Source organism: Primulina tabacum, chromosome 9, assembly GCF_025594145.1.
Source record: "Primulina tabacum isolate GXHZ01 chromosome 9, ASM2559414v2, whole genome shotgun sequence".
NCBI classification, from domain to species: domain Eukaryota; kingdom Viridiplantae; phylum Streptophyta; class Magnoliopsida; order Lamiales; family Gesneriaceae; genus Primulina; species Primulina tabacum.
In genome coordinates this window covers 23,023,463-23,047,505 of record NC_134558.1, presented here as the reverse complement: position 1 = coordinate 23,047,505, position 24,043 = coordinate 23,023,463, and the positions used below count along the sequence as shown (strand labels likewise).

At 39.7% G+C, this 24,043-nt stretch overlaps 2 protein-coding genes across 2 annotated transcripts; one reads left to right on the top strand and one right to left on the bottom strand.

Annotated features, from left to right (window-relative positions):
• Window positions 1-600: 600 nt before the first annotated feature.
• LOC142554998 (polyadenylate-binding protein-interacting protein 9-like) lies at window positions 601-7,473 on the top strand. Its single transcript, XM_075665629.1, has 11 exons — window positions 601-876; window positions 1,000-1,328; window positions 2,501-2,611; window positions 2,702-2,746; window positions 3,626-3,698; window positions 3,778-3,890; window positions 4,300-4,359; window positions 4,639-4,686; window positions 4,773-4,841; window positions 7,050-7,111; window positions 7,179-7,473. Exons 2-11 carry the CDS (start codon window positions 1,008-1,010, stop codon window positions 7,234-7,236), a joined length of 960 nt encoding a protein of 319 aa, XP_075521744.1. The 5' UTR covers window positions 601-876; window positions 1,000-1,007; the 3' UTR covers window positions 7,237-7,473.
• Window positions 7,474-19,091: 11,618 nt separating this feature from the next.
• On the bottom strand, window positions 19,092-21,599 carry LOC142504303 (uncharacterized). The gene has a single exon (XM_075617186.1). The coding sequence runs from the start codon at window positions 21,597-21,599 to the stop codon at window positions 19,092-19,094; it is 2,508 nt and encodes an 835-aa protein (XP_075473301.1).
• Window positions 21,600-24,043: the final 2,444 nt, after the last annotated feature.

Here is a 24,043-nt window from a genome sequence, read left to right as displayed (position 1 = left end):
TCTTGTGGGGGTGTTGGGGTAACATCTAAACTACTGATGTTGTGGTATAAAATACAGATGTGGCACCATGATTTGGTCATGTGAAATTGAAAATTAGTTGCATAAGTAATTGGATCAAAATAAACATAAAATTAAAAGTTAGTACATTAAGACTAAAATTTGGCTGGTCTACGAAAATTTAGTTGACAACAAATATTTTTTCCTAAACATATATTGAAAATCAAAAAAAGAAAAAAATTATTCACTAAAATTGAATTATGAAATTTATTTAATCGATGTTTTTAAACATATCTAGAATTATCTATCTTATATATTTACTAAATGGAAAATACACTCCCAATGCAAGCAACTCTTGCTCAAGTGAGTGTGATCCTATAAATCATACTCTAAAATATATTGAAAAAATCAGCATAAAACATTATATATTTCAAAAATAAATTTTTTTTATCAATAACTGTTTTAATTGATTAACAAAAAGGTTTATAAAATTCGTTTTTTAAAATTCTAAATGTTAATATGATTTTTTAAAATTTTTAAACAATTATATAATAATGAAAAATATAATAATAATAGAAGGTAGAAAAGCCAAAGCCAAGCCACCTGTTGGCTCCTCCAATACACCTACACTCGGAAATCACTGCCACTTTTGTTGTATTTTCTGTTCGAAAAACCCATTGAAAATTCTTGCATTTTTAGTCTAAACCTTGTTCCTCACTTTCGCTTTTGTTTCTGTCGTTTTACACCAAATGGGATTACGTACATACTCATAAATTACGGGAACCCACCAAAGATTGTACATAGAGATTATCCGAATATGAAAGAAAGAGCCATTTGTTGTTTTATGCATTTAATTCTGTATCGGTATAAAGATTAGAGGTTTGCATTTGAGGAATAACGATAGCATTAAAAAGATTGGTGTTTTTTATTAATCATTTATTTTTCTTTTTTCAAAAGTTTTGGGTTTTTTATGTGTGTTTTGCACCCATTTTGATATCCCAGTTGTAGAAATGGATTCCCTTTCTGCTGTTGTTGAGCCTTCATCGCCCAAAAACACCATGGCTAATGATGCAAAAAGTGTCGAAGAACACCCAAACGTTAAGGAGTCTGGGGAAACTGATAACGTTGAGAACTCTGCTTTGAACGCCAATGCTGATGAAAAATCAGAACTGGAAATTAAAGAAATAGTTGATATGTTGAAGGAACTGAAGCTGAATCCCTTGGCTGAGGAATTCTTTCCTTCTTACTTTTATCATGATTCCATGGAGGCTATCTCTTTTGTGCCATCTGATAATGACGTGGGTTATCATGGTTTCTCAAACCATAGAAGGGTAAAAATTCAATGCTGTGTTGAATTTATTTTTATGGTGGTGTTTGTTGAATTGTTTGACGTTTCAATGATGACTTATATGCTGTTTTGGTTGTTAATGCAATTATTATTATTATTATTATTTTTTAATCAGAGTTCAGGTTTTATTGTTTGTAAAGTTGATGCTAGATCTGTGGAGAATTGCTTGCTGACTTTTATGAAAGTGAAGCGAGAGTGATAAAACCTCAATTGGGATTCTTTGCCTCATATAGTATTTAAATTCTGGATGGTTGTTTTTTATACTGATGTTTCTGTCTTGTTATGTGTTTATCTACACCTGTATGCGGAATTTTGATGATCTGATGTATCTATCGATCTATGGGTTAGTTGAGACGATTCTACAATAATAAAAGGTTTAGATAAAAATGTTTTCGTTGATGGGTAAATAATATATGATGTCAAGAAAGATTTGAGGATTGATCACCTCTGTCCATGCATAAATGTTTTAAGGTTTTTTCATGCTCTACCTTTTTGGCTGTTGGAATGGTTCAAGTGCTTGCATGATTCATTTTGATGTCGTATCCCTCAAGTATACTTAATTAAATCCTAATATTCGTCCGTGCTTTTTTCCGTTAATTAGATTTTCAATGGTTTGGTTGTAAAATAATTGTTTTTAAAGATTTATGGTAACGAAAAATGGACCTTACGGTTTACAAAGTTGGTCTTTCGAGGTTCTTTTTGTTAGATGGATTACAGATTCCAGTTTGTCGTCATAGCATTTAAGTTCAGTACGTGTTGGCACAGAAATTCGATATTATTACTAATGGTTGTTCGTTATTTTATGTAGTTAACTCCTTTGCTGTTTTCTTGTTTTTTCCGGTAACGAATAGTCAAAACAACCACCTTGGCGTCAAGCGAATTAATAACGGATCCGAGTTCTTTGCGAATGAAGCATCTGTGCCAAACATTCATATCTTCTTATAACAAACAATTTAATTCTATTAGCGTTGCTCACATGGTTACCTACTTTGACGCTTGAATAATTTAGCTTTAACTTCTATATTTTGCATAGTTGCACTGCAACCGGATTGGACACATCAGTACTTTTTCTATACCAAATGTCATTCCTTCTGTTTGGTTGGAATTCTTGTGCTTTTGGCTTCAGTTGTTATTGATTCCATTTACTGTTTTCAGAGAAGAAACTACCACAACCACAGTAGGAGGAGGAAGAGTGGCCGAACATTTAGAGCCCAAAGAGAAGATAGCATTAGACGCACAGTCTATGTATCGGACATTGATCACAATGTGAGTAAAAATAACAAACTTCATCTATCCATTCTATAATCTTAGAAATGACATTGAGACCATTTTTTTTGGTTTTTTTTTTTAAATAAGATAACTGAGGAGCGGCTTGCTGCCTTGTTCAGTGCTTATGGACAAGTAAGTAACTCTTCCATTAGATAATTTATTTGTATTGTAACGCTGAATGTTAGCTGATTACTTCCTTATACACATCATTTCATTGAGCTTGTTTTGTTATAACATCTAGCTTAAACAGTGTTCCACTTGGGTTACGTCCGAAGAATCGTCATCCAATTCAAATCATCTTGCACTCCTAATAGAAAGATACTACATATGTGCCTAAAACAAGTTGTTTATAAGAAATGCATTATTGTTTCAAAACTAGAGCAATGTCCCGTAGTCTTTTAATTATATTTATATATTACAAAGGAAAATAATGATTGTGTAAAACTAATGCCTGAATTTATGAGAATAAAAACTTTCATTTTTTATTCTAGAGAAGATATTATTTTTTTGGATATACTATAGATTGATACGAGATATTATAAATTTGAGAATACCCGTGTATCAGGAACATGTCGTTTTAAAATGAATACTGAACTTTCAAATTCACGTATTTACATAATGGTGCAGCAATCATCCTAATAAAAAGCCTATTAATACAATCCTATATGTTTTTTATGTCCTAAAACCTGAATGGGAAATTAGATTATTTATTCAGATGGTTTTTGGCTTTCATTGTAGCAGAATCACAAAATCATACAATTTCCGTCTTTCATTTTAAAATTTTGACCTTTTCAAAATTATGCTAAAATACATAATATTATCTATATATGGGAAATTTTTAGTCCCTGTTGTGAACCATAGTCGTGATCTATTCATATGCAAACATGAAAGCAAGAATGTGATAAGAAAGAAAGGGAGTTTAGGAAATTCATATTTGCACCTACAGGTTGTTGATTGTCAAGTTAGTGATTTTGATAATTGTTTCTTCATGTGGTTTTACTGATTTGGCAGGTTGTTGATTGTCGAGTTTGTGGTGATCCACATTCCCGGCTTCGCTTTGCCTTCGTGGAGTTTTTGAACGAGTGTAAGCCATCTTTTTCTTACACCACTTGTTGGTCATTTCTATTATGCTAATTAGATCGGGCTTGAATAAACTTGAACAGATTCTGCTAGCTCTGCTCTTTATCTCAACGGGACACTGTTAGGTTTCTCTCGTGTGAAAGTCTTGCCTTCTAAAACTGCTATTCTTCCTGTGAACCCGACATTCCTTCCCAGGGTAAGAATAAATCTTTCAATATATTTCTCATTGAAATCTTTTGTCACAAATGTTCAAGCTCATGAGAGGCTGCACAGTCAATAGTTTTATTCTTTAACACGCCTTGTACATTAAGACGGAGACTGGAATATATCCCCGGAATAATTGTATAAGGTGTATCTATGAAAGTTGATCAAGTATTAGGCAACAAAAAACTAACTTAAGAAAATATATGGGATTTTGTGCTCAAGCTATCTTGAACTTTTGCTCTCTTTGCTTTGGAATAACCATATCGAAACTGTTTCGCTAAAGGCTCGAACTCCTCGTAGGCAACACAGTCAATATTTATGTATGTTAATTCTTTTCCCTCCAATCATATGTATATCAATTTGACATGTTAACTGTTATTTTATCTAATATAAATTTGTAGTCTGAGGATGAACGTGACATGTGCATGAGGACTGTGTACTGCACAAATATTGATAAGAAGGTATGCACACTTCAATATGATTTCTTCTATTCTGTACTTGGTGACATATGATGAACGAATTGATTCTCATTCCCTCGTGAAGTCCTATGTGGGTACTGTATAGGTCTGTCTTGACCAATGATAATGGGAATTTTCTTAAGCCTTTTTTATCTGTATTTTCTGGATTATCCTCTAAGTGTTTACCTGTGAATAATCAAACCTTGTTATCATGTTCCCCTCGTAGATAATTAAAAGTTAAAAAGTTTAACAATGTTCTTGTTATATGACTCATATGGGCAGGTCTCTCAAGTTGATGTGAAGAATTTCTTTGAAGCAAGATGTGGAGAGGTATGGCAGAAAGTTTAGGCTTCGGTTGGTTTTGCAAATTTTCAGATTGGAAGTACTCATTGACTTAAAGAATATTGTGTTTGTAGGTTTCTCGAATGAGGCTCTTGGGGGATCATACACATTCAACTCGAATTGCTTTTGTCGAATTCTTCATGGTATGTTACTTTAATGGCTTGATTTTGTGCGGCCATGTTATTATACTTCTTGTTTCCAATCAGGAATCTCGTATTCTTTTCTGAGGTTCTTCCTAGTCATAAGTAGGCTTATGAATATGGAATGAAACTCTAATTTATTCAAATAACATTTCCTTAATTATCACCATAAAATAGCTATCATTACCGTGATTATCGATATTCTCTCTCAAGACGGCAGAAATATATCAAATATCAATCACGCCCAACTTGCTAACTTGAAGTTCAGATTACTGTCTCGTCAATTTCTTCATGAAATATATGCAACCTGTATCATGGTTGGAACGAAGGAGTACAAATGATCCTTACTCAAGTTTCTTCTAACAAAATATTTATCAATCACAATATATTTCATCGGTCATGTAAAATAGGATCATGTGCTATGTTGATAGCCAATTTATTATCACAGTACAATCTATGAGGAGACTAATTGGTCATTTAGGTTCTTCTAGAACCCTTTCAACCATAACACTCCTTGATATGCCGAATAAATTTTGGCTTCTGCATTACTTGTAGCAACAATACTTTGTTTTTTGCTTCTCAAAGTAGCTATATTACCAATACAAACATGCAGTGTCCGGATTTTGATCTCCTATCAATGGCTGAACGTGACCAATCTGCATCGGTATAAACTTCGATTTTTCTCTCCTTATTTTTACAGAAAAATTTACCTTTCCATGGAGTTACTTTGCGGCTTCAAAGTGTTTTTCGCAAGTAGAATGCATAAACTAACTTACCATACTTAAAGCAAAAGCTATAGCTAGTCAAGCATGATATTTTTAAGTCAACTTCATGTCTATCCTTGGATGGTTACCAGTATCCGCATGAACTATATCTCATGACTCCTGGTTTTACATTTGCTTCTACTAGAGTTTAAGTTGGTTCATACCCACTTATACTAGTTTCTATTAATAGATCCAAGATGTATTGTTGTTGTGAGTTGTGACATTACTATATCTCTAAAATATCTTATTACGGATTCAAGAGAGCTGGACCCAACCAAAAATGATAGGTTCATCATCCAATATTTTTATACTAGAAAGAACAGGGAAGGTCTATACGAAGGAGATAAATAAATGTGCAGAGTGAGGCATTATTTAGTTATTGCATTCATTATATTTTGTACGAGGTTTTACTACCTTTGGCTCTTGAGGGATTGCTTGAACAGAGGAAACCGTGAGTTATCAATTTCAATACAAATACATTTTCAGTCTAAATTATTCATTTCCTTGCTTTGCTTTTGTGTTCTTTTCTGCCCTATTGATTGAGGACCATAACATATCTCAAATGCCCCGCATCCTTGATCTCAAACGCCTTGGCTAAACTTTACTTCAATTGGTTCATTACTTGAGTATTATCATCTCCTGTTAGAAGTATCTTCTAAATGAATACTCAAGATGATTGAGATCTTGTCCTTGGTATAGACCTATGTGAATAAAGTGTGATCGGCCTGCCATTGATGGTATCCTTGATTCTTCACATACTTTGTTAACCTCCAAATCAGGCGCTAGGTAACTGTTCAACACCATAGAGTGATCGTTTTTGTTTACATGCCTTGGATCCAAACTTGTGAGAAAAACTAGGTGGTGCCTATATGTAGACTTGCTCTTCAAGATTTGCATTGAGGAAAGCATTCTTTTAATCTAATGGAAAATCATCTTGACTTGAGGGATTCCACACACGTGTTTATTTCGGGAATTCCCAGTGGCATATTGATATTATGATCCAACCTTTGTTTAGACCCTTGGTGGTTCTTCCATTCTTTAACAGAAAGCTGGCAAGAAGCACTCAGTCTTTGTGCTTATTAGTTAACCAACTATTCATTGTATCTGTTGAGTTTTCCTATCACTTCCCGATTATGTTCAGTCCACCTTGTTCATCACGAAGTTACCCGAACTAGCAAATGTGACTGGCTGGAACAGAATTTTATGTTACCAGTTTTTAGAATCTGAGGAAGCTTTTCAGTTCCTCTTTGTAATTTGAAGAAAGTAATTTCTTTTCTTTTCGTTTTTTGTTTATTCATGTAAGACGTATGTTCTACCACTGTAACCTACCACACCCTTGTAATTTTAATTTTTTCAAGGGAAGAGTGTAAGATGCACAACTACTGTAAACATTTACATGAATGGAGTTTATGAGGTTTTAGAAATTGATACTTTCCACAATTTGCAGGCTGATAGTGCAATTTTGGCGCTCAACTGTTGCGGTGAGATTCTTGGATCCAAACGTATCCGGTAAGTACATCATGTTATCACCACTTCCTATTCTGGAAATTTTCACGAAATGTAATGTTCTTTTCAGGGTCGGTCCTTCAAAAACACCTGTGAGGCCACAATTTGTCAACCCTGAAGTGCATTGATCCTGTTGAGATGAAAACTTTATCTGAGTTTTCCCTTTTCTCGAAACTGAAACATTACTCTAGAGTACTTGACTATTCTTGCATGCTTTATGCGACTTGATATCAAATGCTAGCTAACTTCTGTGCCATGAAAGCGGTTGAAACTTGGTTTATCATCTATTTTCGTTTGTATTGCAATTCAATATCACCTGCAATTTTTACGGTTTTCATTCAATCTCGACTAATCTGGATGTCCTATCCTTTTTCTAGGATGTTCTATGCTCGTTTCGGTTTTCTAGTGTTCCTTTGCCGTTGTGTGATATGGGTTTAGAGAACAGAGCTATATTATCACTAGGCCTCTCCATTTGTTTTTGTGTGCCTGGTTTAGGTTGGCTGAAGATTAGCATATTTTAAAAATTACTACTTTTAGCTCAAGCTCTGCCGAATAAAACTATTTAATGTCAGATAAAAAAAATTATATCCTATTGGTATATAAACTTTTCAAAAATATAATAAGAAATGTTTAACTAATAAAAAGAGCCGCAGATTCTTTTCTTTTATCAGTTTGTCTAAACTGATTTTTTATTTAGTGGATTGGGGTTTAAAATGAGTTGACTCAAGTTAGGATTCAATTAGGGATGTAAACGAACCAAACCGTTTGTGAGCTATTCGAAGCTCGATTCGATAAAAGCTCGTTTGAGCTCGTTTAATGAGGCTCGTTAAGATAAACAAACCAAACTCAAGCTTTACAGTATTTGGCTCGTTAGCTCGTGAACATCTTCGTTGGTAAGTTCATGAGTAATCTTTTAGATGAAAAAATAATAGTTTTGATATTTGATTTATTGATTTTGCATATTATTTATGAAATATATAGAAAAATCTATTAAATTTATTTATTATAATAAATTTATAAATTTTAATAAGAATAATATATATTTTTTTAAATATGTATTTTACTTTTTAATTAATTTAATGAAAATTTAAATGTATAATTCATATTTATTAAGTTTGTTTAGGCTCGATAAAGGCTTGAATAAGTTCGTGAGTCATGCATATATTCGTTAAATAAAGCTCGTGAGCCATGCATATATTTGTTAAATAAAGCTCGAGCTCGGCTCGATTATAAACGAACCAAGCTCAAACATTCAAGAGCTCGGCTCGGCTCGACTACATCCCTAGATTCAATCATGTCAAGGATTACATTAGCCTAACTGGGTCAGGGTGAAGACTTACTGAGTTCGATCCAACGAGATCTTTTGCTATATTTTATAATATATATATTTTATGCAACAATAAATATATGTTACTGAGCTCAGTCGGATGAAATCTTTGCTATGTTTATATATTTTATGAAATATAAACGGTATAATTGTCACTTTGCGGTATAATAATTCTCAAAATCCTTTCTCGACTCAGAAACACCAACCAAGCCTATGTTATAACAAGTGAGATACAATCAGTTTGGTTTAAGTTCCAAGTGGAATAATGATTTTGAGAGCTCTCCCAAAACACTTGTCTTTTTTATATGCTAGTATTTTAGGAAGTTGATGATTTGGTAAAAATCTTATCAAATTTTTATTTATATTTTAGATATATATTTGAATATTGCATGGATATGCACGGATTTAGTTGCCTTGTATAACAAAATTTCATAATGACCGGAACTCTACACTTATAAATTAATGGTCTCTAAGCTTTAAGGTATGCCTTTCATAGTCTTTTATAAGTCTTTCATATGCTATTCACATGCAATTTCAATACATTGTTTCTTAAATATTATACTGACTTAAGAGTATAAGTGGTGTCGGCTCTGTAAGTAGTCATCTCACCCTTTTTACAATTTTATTTTTGAGCAGTTCACTTCGATTATATTTAAGAAATCAGTTCATGATAATTGGTTCAATGTATTTTAATCGGTGTGTTTTTTTATCGCATAAATGACACCATCTTTGGGAACAAAATTTATACCCACGATTTGTTTTCTACTACTTGAATTAAGAAGAATAATATCGACCCAAAAGAAAAACGTCGGACCCCATCGCCCACAACATCCGAACCACAACAATTTCCTCAGCCCAATTCTTCCACCAAGCCAGAACTTTGATTATCTCACTGATTTAATAAAGTACATAATAAAAAAAAACTCATCTCCCCAATAGCAAATCCGCTCTTCACCATTCAAATCACTGCTCTTCCTTATTGTTCACGGGACTATATGACTCTGGTGAAGTTCTCCACAACTGTAACTGTAAAGTCTAAAAAATTTGAAAGTCCACGTAAGCAACAAGCATGCAAGTTATCAATATTTAATTAATTTATTTTTTATGCATTAAATTCTTGATTTTAACATAAATATGTGGTTTTAATTCTTGGTTTGTTATAGTTTCATGCATTAAGGTTTTAAAGTTGCATTTCGTGCTCGAACGAGTAACGAATACCGTGGATAATTAGAAAAAATATTTTTATTGAATGATTAATTTTGATTAATTAATATGAAGTGTTTTTAAGAGCATTTTCGAGAATTGGGTTTTGGTGGATATTTTTACTCGCCAAGTCAGATTTTTAATCCGTACGCAAAATTTAGCGAATCAGGGGACTTTCTGTGGGCTCGGGCAATATTTTCAAAAACGTATTTAAACGAAATATTTTTTGGAAGAGTTTTTGGGCTTGATAGGATTATTTTATTGCTTAATGGGCCAAAAATCTTTTTAAACCTTTTAATTTTAATTAAATGCCCATTAACATTTAATAATTATAACTTAAACTCCTTAACTAAGCCTTAAACCTAATCTATTCAAGGTGGCCGCCCCCCAATCTTAAAAATCCTCTCCAAACTTTCAAGGAAATCATCCCCCGCTTCTCCGGTTCACGTCCTACACGCATATCTTCGAGTTTTCGAGCGTATAAATGCAAAGACACGCCCAAAATCCCGTTTTCCTCGTCATTCACATCATAATATGCTGGTTTGTGTGTTTATGTATGAGAAATCTTTTGATCTATTATATGGTATCGTTTTTGCATATTTTTTACATGAAATACACCTACACTTTGATGCAATTCACGTTTTCTTGACTTATTGTGTAAGGGGCTGCCAGTTTGAGGTGCTAGGGGGCTGTATACGTTGGGAGTTAAGTGTCAAGGGGCTGGAGTCACGAGTCGGTCACTTTTTGGTGAGGGCCGATCGGTCTTCTTGAGGGAGATATTGTTAGAATAAGTGCCCGTCGAGCCAAGTGTTGGCCGAGGGTTCATGTTTAAACTCTATGTACAAACGATCTTTATTTTAATAATATTTGAAATTATTGTTTTGGCACATATTTATCTGTATACCCATGTTAGTTGCATAGATGAAGTCCTTGAATATACATTGATGCAACCCGGGCGAAACGGACGAGTCGGGTCAGGAACTCTGCCGGGTAAACTATCAGGATATTGAAGGAAATAGGAGTTAGACGCCGGGCTTGGATCGTAACTTCTCGAGTTCCTTGGAAGATCTGTGAATAAGAAAATAACCACGTGAATGGGCGCCGGAGGGGAGTCCGGCGTGGCCACTCCGATGCTTAAGTCAGCAGGGTACTCAAGCAACAAAACCAATGTAGCCAAATGATAGCTGTGATGATTGGTGTGTAGTAAATGAGAGTATTAAATGTAAATCAATATCTAAAAGATAGTAAATGCAAGTAAAGGACCTGATATTTATAGTAGAGGATACAATGATGACCTCGTTCTTCGTGTGAGGGTATTAATTATAATAGGGTGGCTGATTATACCCTATTGTTCTGACATGTCAAATCGCACACTTGTCACATCCAGGCCACTTGATTTATTGACCACTTGTAATAATGTCAGAGATAAATCGGCTATAAACACTGTTGATCGGCGGCATTAAATACTTCACTCATATCGAAGTGATCAGGGTGAGGTATTCCTTGGGATTCCTTATAAGGACATAAATGTATAACTTCTCAGAGGAGTTCTGCTTCGGATGATCTCGTGGCCTGGCCTCTGATTGACCGGCCCTTCCGTGGGTTCTTCCAGCCACTTTCTCGTTATCCTGGGTAATTTCATGACTCGGGTGCCGATCCGTTCGATCACTTTATTGGTATGGTCAGAACCTTTTATTCTCCTGACCCGGGCATTAACCATGGATATTATCCATGACCCGGGATATCTTCGGGGCATCATCACTCTTATCCATGACCCGGGATATCTCGGGGCATCATCACTCCTATCTTAATTAGTCGGGCTAGAGTCCACTCGTTGTCCCGATTAGTCTCGTGTGCCCGGTCAGGAAAATTGTTTGCTTACTTGCTTATTATTATTTTTTAGACTGATCGTAATATATGGACACGTGGATTATAGCTGACATAGGCCGTAGGATTTGTCAGAGACTCTTCTTTTTCCAAGAGAATGAATCATTATGACGCATTAATTCCTGGACCTGTCTTTTCGAATATCTTCTCGTCTGTATGAATATCTTTGCACTATTTCCGATGAATATCTGAGCCGTTGGGTCCATTATGGATTAATGGTGTGGATTGGCTTCACTCTCCTATATATATAACAACCCTTCCTTTGTTCAATGACACCGACATTCATCTTCTAGAGAATACAATGGCAGGTGCAAGCGGTTCCAAGGGTCCTGATATGGCGGAAAAATTCATGAAAACAGCCCGGGAGAAACGAAAACTGGAACTGGAGGATGAAGTCTTCCATAAAATTATCCACTAGTGGGAAAAGCTTCAGAGACTGAAGTTTCTTTACGAGACTGGGGAAGCTAATACTCCTAGACTGGTGGTAAAGCTGAAGGAGTATAGGGAACGTCTGCATGTTTCCGAGACAGCTGATCTTTTCAAGGACGATTATGTCTACGAGCTGATGCTCTACAAGGAAAGGAAAATTCTGACGGACATTGTCGAATCCGACAGCTTCCTCAAATCGTCTACTGGAGAAGTAAAGGGCTGGATGACCCTGTGGATGATGTTCGTAGAGGAAGCATATTATGATGTAGTCCGCAAGAATTTTTTCTTCTGAATAAAAGTTATTTTTGTTTTATATCTCCGTTACTCTCCCAGCACCCTTTTCATGGATAAAAACGCTTGTCTATTTCTAATTCTGTCGAGAATTTCAATTTTTCTAGATATTGTATTTGTACTAGGAACTGAAAAATAAATCTCCCTAACTGAGATGCCGGGGGCTAAAATTCCTCATGCTATAAAATAAGATGCCGGGGCCTCAAACCTCCCAGGCTATGATGTAGAATCATAATGATGCATGCATCAATATTAAGTTCCTGTCGAAAAACGTTCCATATTTCGAGATGGATAAGGATGATGCTTCGATAATCGTGAACGTCCTCTCGTCTTACTTGATACCATTTACGAGGTGCATCCATTAAATGTCATGTGCCTATAAATAAGGGAATAGAAATGAAAGGTGAACATCAGTTCAACATGTCTTCAAGTGATTCCAGTGTATGCAGCAGTACAATCTCTTCCGTTGGTGCACATAGCCAAATACCAGCCGAGCTACGTTCTTACGTGGAGAATCTAAAAAGAACTGTCGAAGAGTATATCGAAGTAAAGGTTATTTCCACTTGGTACAAGATTCAAGATATTACCATCGCTTACCAGAATGGCCTGGCTCTTACTCGCGCACAGAGAGTAGTGGCGAGGAAATATAGGCGAGAGCTTGAAATAGCTCGAATTGCAGACCTAGCCACCGACCAAGCTCTGTTGCATGCTATGCTGTGGAAGGAGTGGCATCATTTGAACAAGATTTCAACCGCCGAGTCCTTCACTAATCTCTACTTTCAAGAGTTGACTGATTGGATGAATGAATGGCAGGATTATGTATATTCTAGAATAGCTGTAATACGATGCCGACCATTCCCTTAATAAAAATTTTATTGTATCTTACTACTTTATATCTTTTGTGAACAAGCCGGCATAGATTAAGAATCAATAAACAGGAAAACCATACGCTATTAATTGATCGCCGGGTCCTCGTGCCACCCGCGCTTAAGATAATACGCCGGGGCTTCGTACCACCCGGGCTTAGGATCATACGTCGGGGCTTAGCCTTCCCTGATCATTTAACGTGATGTCAGAACGACGCATCCCCCCTGACAAGCTGTCAGGAACTGTCCGTATTCCGAGCAAGTGAATGACTATAATTTCTCGATTTGTGCTCACGTCTTTTCAAATATCCCGCCCAATGATGCCGCCCAATTTTCGAGGCTGATCTGGTCCGTTCGATCTGCTTTAGATCAACGGTATAGATCACTCTCTTCTCCTATATATAGTATATGACTGGTTTTCAAAATTCACTTGCAAATTCCCTTGTAGCGAAGCTCTGCCAAATTCTTTTCTCGAGTTTTTCCGTCGCGTGGGTGTTATTCCGGCGATCTTTCCGTTCATCGACAACCGGTCACCATCTCTATTTCTTCCTAGTAAGTCTCTTTTCCTCATTTATCCTTTTCATTATGTCAAATTCCACATCTTCCACGTCCGGCAAAAATGTCAGGGGTCGATCGGAGGATAACTCCCCGACCCCTTCTGATACCTCCGTTCGCCTTCCAGTAGGCATTTCCATTTCCCATTCTCGACCCCTTAAAAAATCCAAAACTTCTTCTTCTCGTCCCGCTGGTACCCAGGGTAAGGGAAAAGAGAAGGCCACAAGTCTCCCATGGTTTTCCACTATGACTTCTACCCTTCGCCCGGGTAGTATAGAGGAGTTGAGATCTTTGGGCTCCATCCCTTCTACTTATGACATCAAAATTCCCGGACCGAACGATCACCCAGATACCCCTCCCCCCAGCTATCATGCTTTCTTTCTTGAGCAGCTCAAGAGTGGTCTACGCTTCCCGATACATCACTTCTTTGAAGGAGTTGCCCGATTTTTCAACCTTCCCCTCAATCACCTCCACCCTAACGCTTTTCGTATTATGGCTGCTACTTTTGTACTGTTCCGTATGAAACAACTTCTCATCAATTCTTCAATTTTTCATTATTTTTATTCTTGCCGGCTAAATGATGGGGTCTTTTCTTTTATGGCCCAGATGCATTACCGGTTCTTGACTGATATCCCTTCCTCTCTGAAGGGATGGAAGACAAAATTTTTCTTTCTTCAATTCCCGACTCTCCCTACCACTGCCTTGGGCTTTCTCTCTGCTATGCCCTCCCAACCCGAGCTTCCCCGGGATTACAAACTCCTCCCTCCTTTTATCCAAGTCTGGGGGGCCCTAGAAAAACAATCTTATCTTTCCTCTGTGTTGATCGGGGGGACAACTTGATTCATTATGGGATTGGGTCCCGGCCTGAAGACCCCGTGGACAAGATAATAGATGAGCTCAATCACCCCGGGTCGCAGGCTGGTAAAGTATTATCTTACCATTATTTCCCTTTATGTATCCTTCACTTGCTTGGTCATCTGACGTGCTATTTTTGTAATGCAGCCGAAGACATGATCAGGGCGAGTTTCCAAGAGGCCGCGGCTAAGAGAAAAGCCGAACAAAAAAGAGCCTGGGCTGAGAAAAAAGCTCGGGAAAACTCAAGAGGAGGAAGAACGCCAAGCCCGGGCATTGGCTGAAGCCCAGGAAACTGAAGGACAGGGGGATGAAGCAGAAATGATGGTTTGTGAGGAACCCATTCTTCCCCAGGAAGAATCCGCCGTCCCATCTACCGAAGAGGATCCAGCTCCTCTTAATCAACGAAAGAGGAAAGCCATCCAGGAAACGGTGGTGGCAGTAGAGGATGACGTCGAGGAGGTCGTCCGATCTCCTCCTATGACAGGTTCTTCTACCGGGCCCTTTGGGGGAAGGCCTTGGGTTATTCCCAACATCTTCGGGGAAGATATTGGTGCGGACCTTCTTAAAATGATCCGAGGCCTTCTTCGTCCTAACGAGGTGGCACACCTTCAGGGACTTCATCCCAACGTGCTTCTCTGCGAAGAAACGTCCCGAGTTTTTTCTGTAAGTTCAGGAAATTGTAACCCCCCCTTTTTTTCTTCTCTCCCTTTCTTTCTCTTTTCTCGCTTTATCCCCAAGTTTGCACAATATTTTCAGGGCCTGCAGATGCTCGTACATTCTTACGAGCGAGTAGCTATCGTAGCTAAAGGGGCCAATGCTCGGGCTACCTCGGCCTAAGAGACGCATGCTAAAATCCGAGAGGAGGTGGGTCGTTTGAGCGAGCTTCACGAGCATGTGTTGGCTCGGGAGAGGGCTGTCTGGGAGCAACAAATGGATTTGATGCGGGCGGAGCTGACAGCGGCCCGAGCAGAGACACAAGCGTTAAGGGAGGAAGCCGAGTCCTCCCGTGCTCGAGCTGATGGTCTCCAGGCTGCCGTATCCCTTCTTAAGACTGCTCAGGAGGAGCAGATGACCAACTTTTTAAAATCTCCTGAGTTCAAGCTGATGTTGGCTAAGAAAGCCTTCCCGTACTTTGAACAGGGCTTCAACAAGTGCCTGGAACAATTCGAGGAGGACGGGTTTGGTCCCAACTGACCAGGAAGATTTTCCAGACTTAGAGAAAGCAGCAGCCTCTCTCCCAGAAGAGGAGGAGGAGCAGAACAAGGAGCACGATCCCAAATAAAACTAGTTTGTTTGTTTGTTTGTTTGTTTGTTTTTTTACTCCTGCGTTCCGGGCACTCTGTAAATATCTTCTTTGTTAACGAGATCTCTTTATCGCATTTGATAACAGCTTCCCCAACATTCCTATATTTGAAAGTATAACCGGGGTATGGGTCCACCGGGCCAGGGTACGGGTCCCTGGACTTGAAAGTATAACCGGGGTACGGGTCCACCGGGCCAGGGTACGGGTCCCTGGACTTGAAAGTATAACCGGGGTACGGGTCCACCGGGTCAGGGTACGGGTCCCTGGACTTGAAAGTATAACCGGGGTACGGGTCCACCGGGCCAGGGTACGGGTCCCTGGACTTGAAAGTATAACCGGGGCACGGGTCCACCGGGCCAGGGTACGGGTCCCTGGACTTGAAAGTATAACCGGGGTACGAGTCCACTGGGCCAGGGTACGGGTCCCTGGACTTGAAAGTATAACCGGGGTACGGGTCCACCGGGCCAGGGTACGGGTCCCTGGACTTGAAAGTATTCGCACGCTTTCTCGATCAATCTTTTTATTTGATGTAGAAATCAGTAGATACAAGCGTTTTTTACACATAATATCTCTTTAAATGAAAAGCATTCCATGGCCTTTTGAGAGTTTGTCCCAGAGAATCTTCAAGATAATAAGCTACACCAGAACTGATTCTTTGAATTATTTTGAAGGGTCCTTCCCATTTTGCTTCCAATTTCCCTACATCGCCTACCGGTTTCACCTTTTTCATGACCAAGTCCCCTATCTGAAAGTTTCGCGCCCGAACGTTCTTATTATAGGATTTCATTACCCTGGCTACGATAAGCTTCCATTCGAATGTTAGCTCTGTCTCGCCTTTCTTCAACCAGATCAAGTTCAATGGCCCGGGACTGATCATTGTGATTTGGGTAGGACTCTATCCGAATAGATGATTGCCCGATCTCCACTGGCAGGACTGCTTCTGACCCATAGACAAGGCTATAGGGTGTTTCTAGAGTAGATGATCGAGGAGTAGTTCGGTAAGCCCATAAAACACTTGGCAATTCATCCACCCAATCTTTTCCTTTTCCGTGGAGCCGGGTTTTCAGTGCTTTCACGAGGATCCTGTTAGTTACTTCCGTCTGGCCATTAGCCTGAGGGTAGGCTACTGAGGTGAAGGATTGAATAATCTTCATTTCATGACACCAGGAGGTGATCTTTCTTCCTTGGAATTGTCTTCCATTGTCGGAGATTAGCTTCCTAGGGATGCCGTATCTGCAAACAATGCTTTTCCAAAGAAATTTCATAACTTCGTCTTCAGTAATCCTGGCTAATGGCTCAGCTTCCACCCACCTGGAAAAATAATCAATAGCTACTAGAAGAAATCTTTTTTGTGCCCGGGCCATTGGGAAGGGGCCCACTATATCTAGACCCCATTGATCAAAAGGGCATGAGGCGGAGATTGGTTGCATACTTGCAGTTGGGCGATGGTGAAGATTGGAATGGCGTTGGCAACCTTGGCATTTTCGGACTAGTCTGGCGGCATCTTGATCCATCCGGGGCCACCAAAATCCTGCTAATAGGGCTTTCCGAGACAGGGCCATCCCTCCCAAGTGTTCTCCACAGCACCCTTCGTGAATTTCCCGGAGGATGTACTCTACTTCACTTTCTGAGATACATTTCAACAGAGGACCCAGGTATGATCGCCTGTAAAGTGTGTTGTTTAATAGAGTGAACCTGGGTGCTTGCTTCTTTACCTTTAAAGCCTGAACTCGGTCAATCGGAAGCTTGGCATGGACTATGTATTCAATCAGGGGAGTCATCCATGAATTTATTTGGGTAGGTGATGCCTCATCCACAGATAGTACCAATCGGGTAAAACACATGATTTCCCGGGTATTTACTTCGGACATAGAAGCAGCTAACTTGGCCAGACTATCGGCTTCCTCATTCTCTTCCCGGGGTATTTGTTCGATGCTCCAGTCGGTAAAAATGGCAGCTCGGGCTGTTATGAGTTTCAAGTATTTGAGCATTTTTTCATCTTTGGCCTCGTAAGAACCCTTAATTTGTTGTGCCACCAACTGAGAATCAGAGTAAATAATTACTCGGGAGGCTCCAACTTCTTGGGCGGCTTGTAATCCTGACAAAACAGCTTCATACTCAGCTTCGTTATTTGTAACCCGGGAATCGATTCTCAAGGCCAATTTTATCTTTTCCCCGAACGGGGCTATTATGACCACTCCAACTCCGCATCCGGATAGATTTGAAGCGCCATCAACAAAGACTCTCCACACTTCCTCCTCTGTCGGTTGAATCATTTCTATCAAGAAGTCTGTCAGAGCCTGAGCTTTGATAGCGGTCCGGGGTTTATACTCGATGTCGTATTCCCCCAGCTCTATTGTCCATTTCACCATTCTTCCTGAGACTTCCGAATGTGTCATTATTCTTCCGAGTGGGGAATTGGTGAGGACCACTATCGGATGAGACAAAAAGTATGGCCTTAATTTTCGGGCAGTCACTACAAAGGCTAGAGCTATTTTTTCCATTTCACTATATTTCAACTCTGCTCCTCGGAGGGCGTGACTAACATAATATACGGGCCTCTGATCTGTCCTTTCTTTCTTGATGAGAACAGAACTGACAGCATGTTCAGTAGCAGACAAATAAATCCACAACTTTTCCCCCGGCTCCGGCTTTACCAAAACAGGTAACTCGGATAAGTGTTTTTTCAAGTCTTGGAAATCTTGCTCGCACCCTTTATTCCAACCAAACTTCTGGGCCTTTCTGAGGACTTGGAAAAAGGTATAACTCCGGTGAGCAAATCGAGAGATGAATCGGGACAAAGCAGCAATCCTCCCGGTCAATTTCTGTACATCCCGAGTAGATTGAGGGGAGGGCATGTCAATCACAGCTTTTATCTTTTCCGGGTTGACTTCAATTCCTCTGTCTGTAACCATGAAACCCAGAAACTTTCCACTCTTGACCCCGAACAAACATTTGGCCGGGTTGAGCTTAATCTCATACTTTTCCAATGTGGCAAAAGTCTCTGTCAAGTCATCAATAAAACAAGACATTTCTCGAGTCTTAATCAAGATATCATTCACATATACCTCAATATTCCTGCCTATCTGCTTTTGGAAGACTTGATTCATGAGGCGTTGGTATGTGGTCCCGGCATTTTTCAATCCAAACGGCATGACCACATAGCAAAAGGTACCCCCAGAAGTGATGAAACTGGCCTTATCTTGATCTTCTCGGGCCAAGGGGATTTGGTGATAACCCTGATATGCATCCATGAAACTTAGTAACTCAAAGCCGGAAGTTGAATCTACCAACTGATCGATTCGAGGAAGCGGATAACAATCCTTCGGGCAAGCTTTGTTCAGATCCCAGAAAATCTACACACATCCTCCACTTCCCTGTGGCTTTAGGGACAAGGACCACATTAGAGAGCCATGTGGGAAATTGGACTTCCCTGACGTGGCCGGCTCCCAACATTTCCTTCACCTGCCCTTCTATGATTTTGTCTTTTTCGGGCCCGAAGTGCCTCTTCTTCTGTTTTATAGGTCGAGATCCGGGGATGATGTTTAGTTTGTGCTCGGCTACTTTGGGTGATATTCCCACAAGTTCCTGTTGGGACCATGCAAAAATGGAGATGTTAGTTTTTAGACAGGCTAGGAGTTTTACCCGGGTGGAGTCTTCCAGGTCTCGGGCCACTCGGATACTTTTTCCTGGCTTTATTTCGACCACCTCTTGCTCGTCCTCTGCCACAAAATTTACTTCATTTCCCTCTACCTCCTTTGCTCCCTGGGCCATTTTCTTTCCCCTGTCCTCCCTTCTTGCCCTTTTCTGGTCTACTCGGATTGTTTCACCATAGCATTTCCGGGATGAGGGTTGGTCTCCTTTAACCTCTCCCACCTGCCCTCGTATCGGGAACTTGATCTTCTGGTGATAAGTGGAGGCTACAGCTCTTATCTCGTTCATAGCTGGCCTTCCAAGGATTACGTTATACGAAGATGGGGCATCTACTATGGTGAAAACTGTCATAACTGTCTTCCTCAAATCTCCACTTCCAAGTGTTAGGGGTAAAGTGATTTCCCCTTTAGGATATACAGCATGACCGGCAAAGCCGAACAGAGCCGTCGCAACTACTTCCAGCGGATACTCATGTAAATCCATCTGGACCAGGGCTTCCTTGAAAATAACATTAACAGAACTCCCATTATCCACAAAAACTCTCAACACATCATAATTAGCGACCCGGGCCTGAATAACCAGAGCATCATTATGAGGTAGGCTGACTCCTCTGAGGTCTTCCGGGCCAAAACTAATAACCGGCTCACTTCGATTTCTCCCACCAACTTCTAAACACACTCTTCTACCCCTAGCTTTCCTGGCTCGGTTGGAGTCACCATCAGTAGATCCTCCCGAAATCATTTTGATCACTCCCCGGATAGGGGGAAGGTCTTCTCGTTCCACTTGTCTGCTTTTTTCTTCCCGAGAGTTCCCTTCTGTTCTCCTGCTTCCACTGGAGATAGCCGATCTCCTAGGAACATTCGGTCCAGGTCGCCGCGATACCCAGGGCGGCGACCTGGGCTCCTCCCGAGTATGGCGAGATTCCGGCTCAGCATGCTTCCTAAATCCCTTCCTTAGGGATCGGCATTCATTCGTGTTGTGGGAGCATTCTTTATGTAGGGTGCAATATCTGACCTTCTCTGAGCGGACCGGTCGGGGTGTGATACTAGGGAGTGGGGCCACATCCGAACTACATTCTTGAACTTCCATACCCCGGGCAGTTCTCAAGGGAACATGAGAAAGATGCCCGGTACCATTCCTCTTGTTATTTCTTTCCTCAGGTCTGACAGCCCGGTCTCCCCTTGCTCTCTTCAATGCTTCTCTCTTCAGGTGCTGGGCTTCTTCCATATTGATGTACTTTTCTGCCCGGGATAAAAGATCTTCGAAATCTCCGGGTAGTTTTTTGGTGAGGGAGCGAAAGAAATCCCCTTCTAGCAATCCTTGCGTGAAGGCAGTAGTTTTCGTTTCGGGAGCGCAAGCAGGCACGTCTAAGGCTACTCGGTTGAATCTTTTGATATAAGCCCTTAGAGTTTCCTCCGGGCGCTGCTTTACCTCGAATAGGCTAAAGGCGGTTCTTTTATATTTCTTACTACTGCTGAACTGATGTAAGAACACCTTCTGAAAATCTTCGAAAGAAAGAATACTTTGAGGAGCTAAACCCTCAAACCACCTTTGAGCCGAGTCAATCAGAGTGGTTAGAAATACTTTGCATTTAATTTGGTCCCCATAACAATGCAACATAGCCATGTTTTCAAAACGAGCGAGATGCTCTTCGGGGTCAGAACTCCCATCGTAGTCCTTGATTTTAGCCGACTTGAAATGCCCGGGTAATGGTTCCCGAACAATGATGTCAGAAAATGGGCAACCTTTTGCAACCGGAGCGTTGCCCTTAGAACCAACATGCCCTTCTAACATTTTCACTTTTTTCCTTAATTCTTCCAATTCTTCCGCAACAGTGGGAGACTTAGAACCCGCGCTCGATTCCCCCTCCTCTTCCCTTCTTTCTTCCCTTCGCGGCTGTTCATGTTGTTGCTCGGGATGACTGGCATGGTGAAAAGTGGCCTTCTTTGCCGTGGCCATTTTAACAGCATCAGTTATAATCTTCTGTAACTCCTCGGTGGTTAAATGAATAGTAGGCTGAGGACCATTAGGGGGAGGACTATCAGCACCAGAGATACGATTGTTGTTTTCTCCTTGAACATTAGTGTTGTTTTGATTTGCTGTTATTCTGGTAGGAGCCATATCAACGTCTTAGAACTCAGAATTTCCCACAGACGGCGCCAATGATGCAACCCGGGCGAAACGGACGAGTCGGGTCAGGAACTCTGCCGAGTAAACTATCAGGATATTGAAGGAAATAGGAGTTAGACGCCGGGCTTGGATCGTAACTTCTCGAGTTCCTTGGAAGATCTGTGAATAAGAAAATAACCACGTGAATGGGCGCCGGAGGGGAGTCCGGCGTGGCCACTCCGATGCTTAAGTCAGCAGGGTACTCAAGCAATAAAACCAATGTAGCCAAATGATGGCTGTGATGATTGGTGTGTAGTAAATGAGAGTATTAAATGTGAATCAATATCTAAAAGATAGTAAATACAAGTAAAGGACCTGATATTTATAGTAGAGGATACAATGATGACCTCGTTCTTCGTGTGAGGGAATTAATTATAATAGGGTGGCTGATTATACCCTATTGTTCTGACATGTCAAATCGCACACTTGTCACATCCAGGCCACTTGATTTATTGACCACTTGTAATAATGTCAGAGATAAATCGGCTATAAACACTGTTGATCGGCGGCATTAAATACTTCACTCATATCGAAGTGATCAGGGTGAGGTATTCCTTGGGATTCCTTATAAGGACATAAATGTATAACTTCTCAGAGGGGTTCTGCTTCGGATGATCTCGTGGCCTGGCCTCTGATTGACCGGCCCTTCCGTGGGTTCTTCCAGCCACTTTCTCGTTATCCTGGGTAATTTCATGACTCGGGTGCCGATCCGTTCGATCACTTTATTGGTATGGTCAGAACCTTTTATTCTCCTGACCCGGGCATTTAACCATGGATATTATCCATGACCCGGGATATCTTCGGGGCATCATCACTCTTATCCATGACCCGGGATATCTCGGGGCATCATCATACATATAGTAGAAAGAATATGAGATACTCATATGATGAGTATCATGAAACTCGTATTTGGAATACTGTATATTCTAAACAGTTCCTAGTTGATTCAGCCGTCGTTAAGAAGATAAAGGCCGCTCGAGTTTGAGACTAATATCTGCGATGTAAGTACCATGTTTCATTAGTAGAGGACATTGTGATGTCCGAGCATACAGATAGGTGCTCCTTGTAGAGTGCACTGAATAACCCTCCATAAAGGACTTTCCAAGTGTTCTCATTTATCGAGTGGAAACGTCCTAGTTTATAGTTGTACACCATTAGTCCTTATAACCCGAGACAAGATTGAGACTCTATATGCTAGAATTGCACTTTGACTTGTTTACCGACTCTTATGGGGTCATCGGGTGGCAAGGTTTAGTGTTTTGTCGAAACATATAGGAGTCGATGCAATGTAGTCGGGGATTCACCGCTTACATTCGAGTATTGATATCCTATGTGATCTCATGTGTGTGTAGTTTGAAATCTCTGATCAGAGTGTTGGTAGTAATTATGAAAGAGGTTTCATAGATTACATCATCGATGTAACTACGACATGACACATAGTATCGATTCTTTGACAGCTCTCGATATACCAATAGTTTGAAAGCGGATCGATTAAGGTGCTCGGAAGCGCAACGGAATTTCAAAAAATCATATTTTTAAAGAAGAAAACCGAGCACACCTTTAGTGTGTAGCAAATGACAAAAACACAAAAATGTCATACATATTGTGTTAAGAAATGTACCTATCAATATCAAATATTGATGATGACTCCAACTAAGTTGTAAACAACTTAGCTCTCGAAGGTAGGCAATCTACAAGCTTCCCTTGAGCACTCCTTACTCAAATGGACTTCTTTCTTCAAATTAGGTGCACCACTAACAAATTAGATCCACTCTAATTTTGGACTAGAAAAATTTGAGCATTTTTCTTTGAGAAATGTATACTTTTCTCAACAATTGAATAAGTAAAAATTGAAGGAAAAATACAGGAAAATTTTGGCCAAAGCATAAGAGAGAAGGGGAGGAAAAAGTTTTTCTTAGTGCTTGAAAAAGTAAAAAGTGCATGAGCATGACATGCCTTGTTTGTCGAAAAAATTGCCTCCAACCCTTCACCTCCCAAGCATGCAATTTTATTTGGGCTTGTAAAAATTACAAAGCTCATGGACTTTTATTTAAATATCTCAAACAAATTTGAGACCAATTAAATTTTGCTTGAATTTACTCAAGCCCACTAATTGAATAATTATTTTTAATTGGACTCTACAAGGCTTAATGTTATTTAATTAATTCAACACTAGAATTAATTTAATTATTTGGACTCTACTAGTTCCACAAGTGTTTAATTAATTCAACACTTGAATTAATTTAATTTAGTCCATAACAATGTTTATGAAAATCACAATTTTCAAATATATTATTCACTTGGCCAACTTTTAATTTAGGAACAATTCCACAAATTAAAAGTTACATTCCCCTCATAGAAGTCATACTTCTGATTTTATTTTGTGCTTATAAACT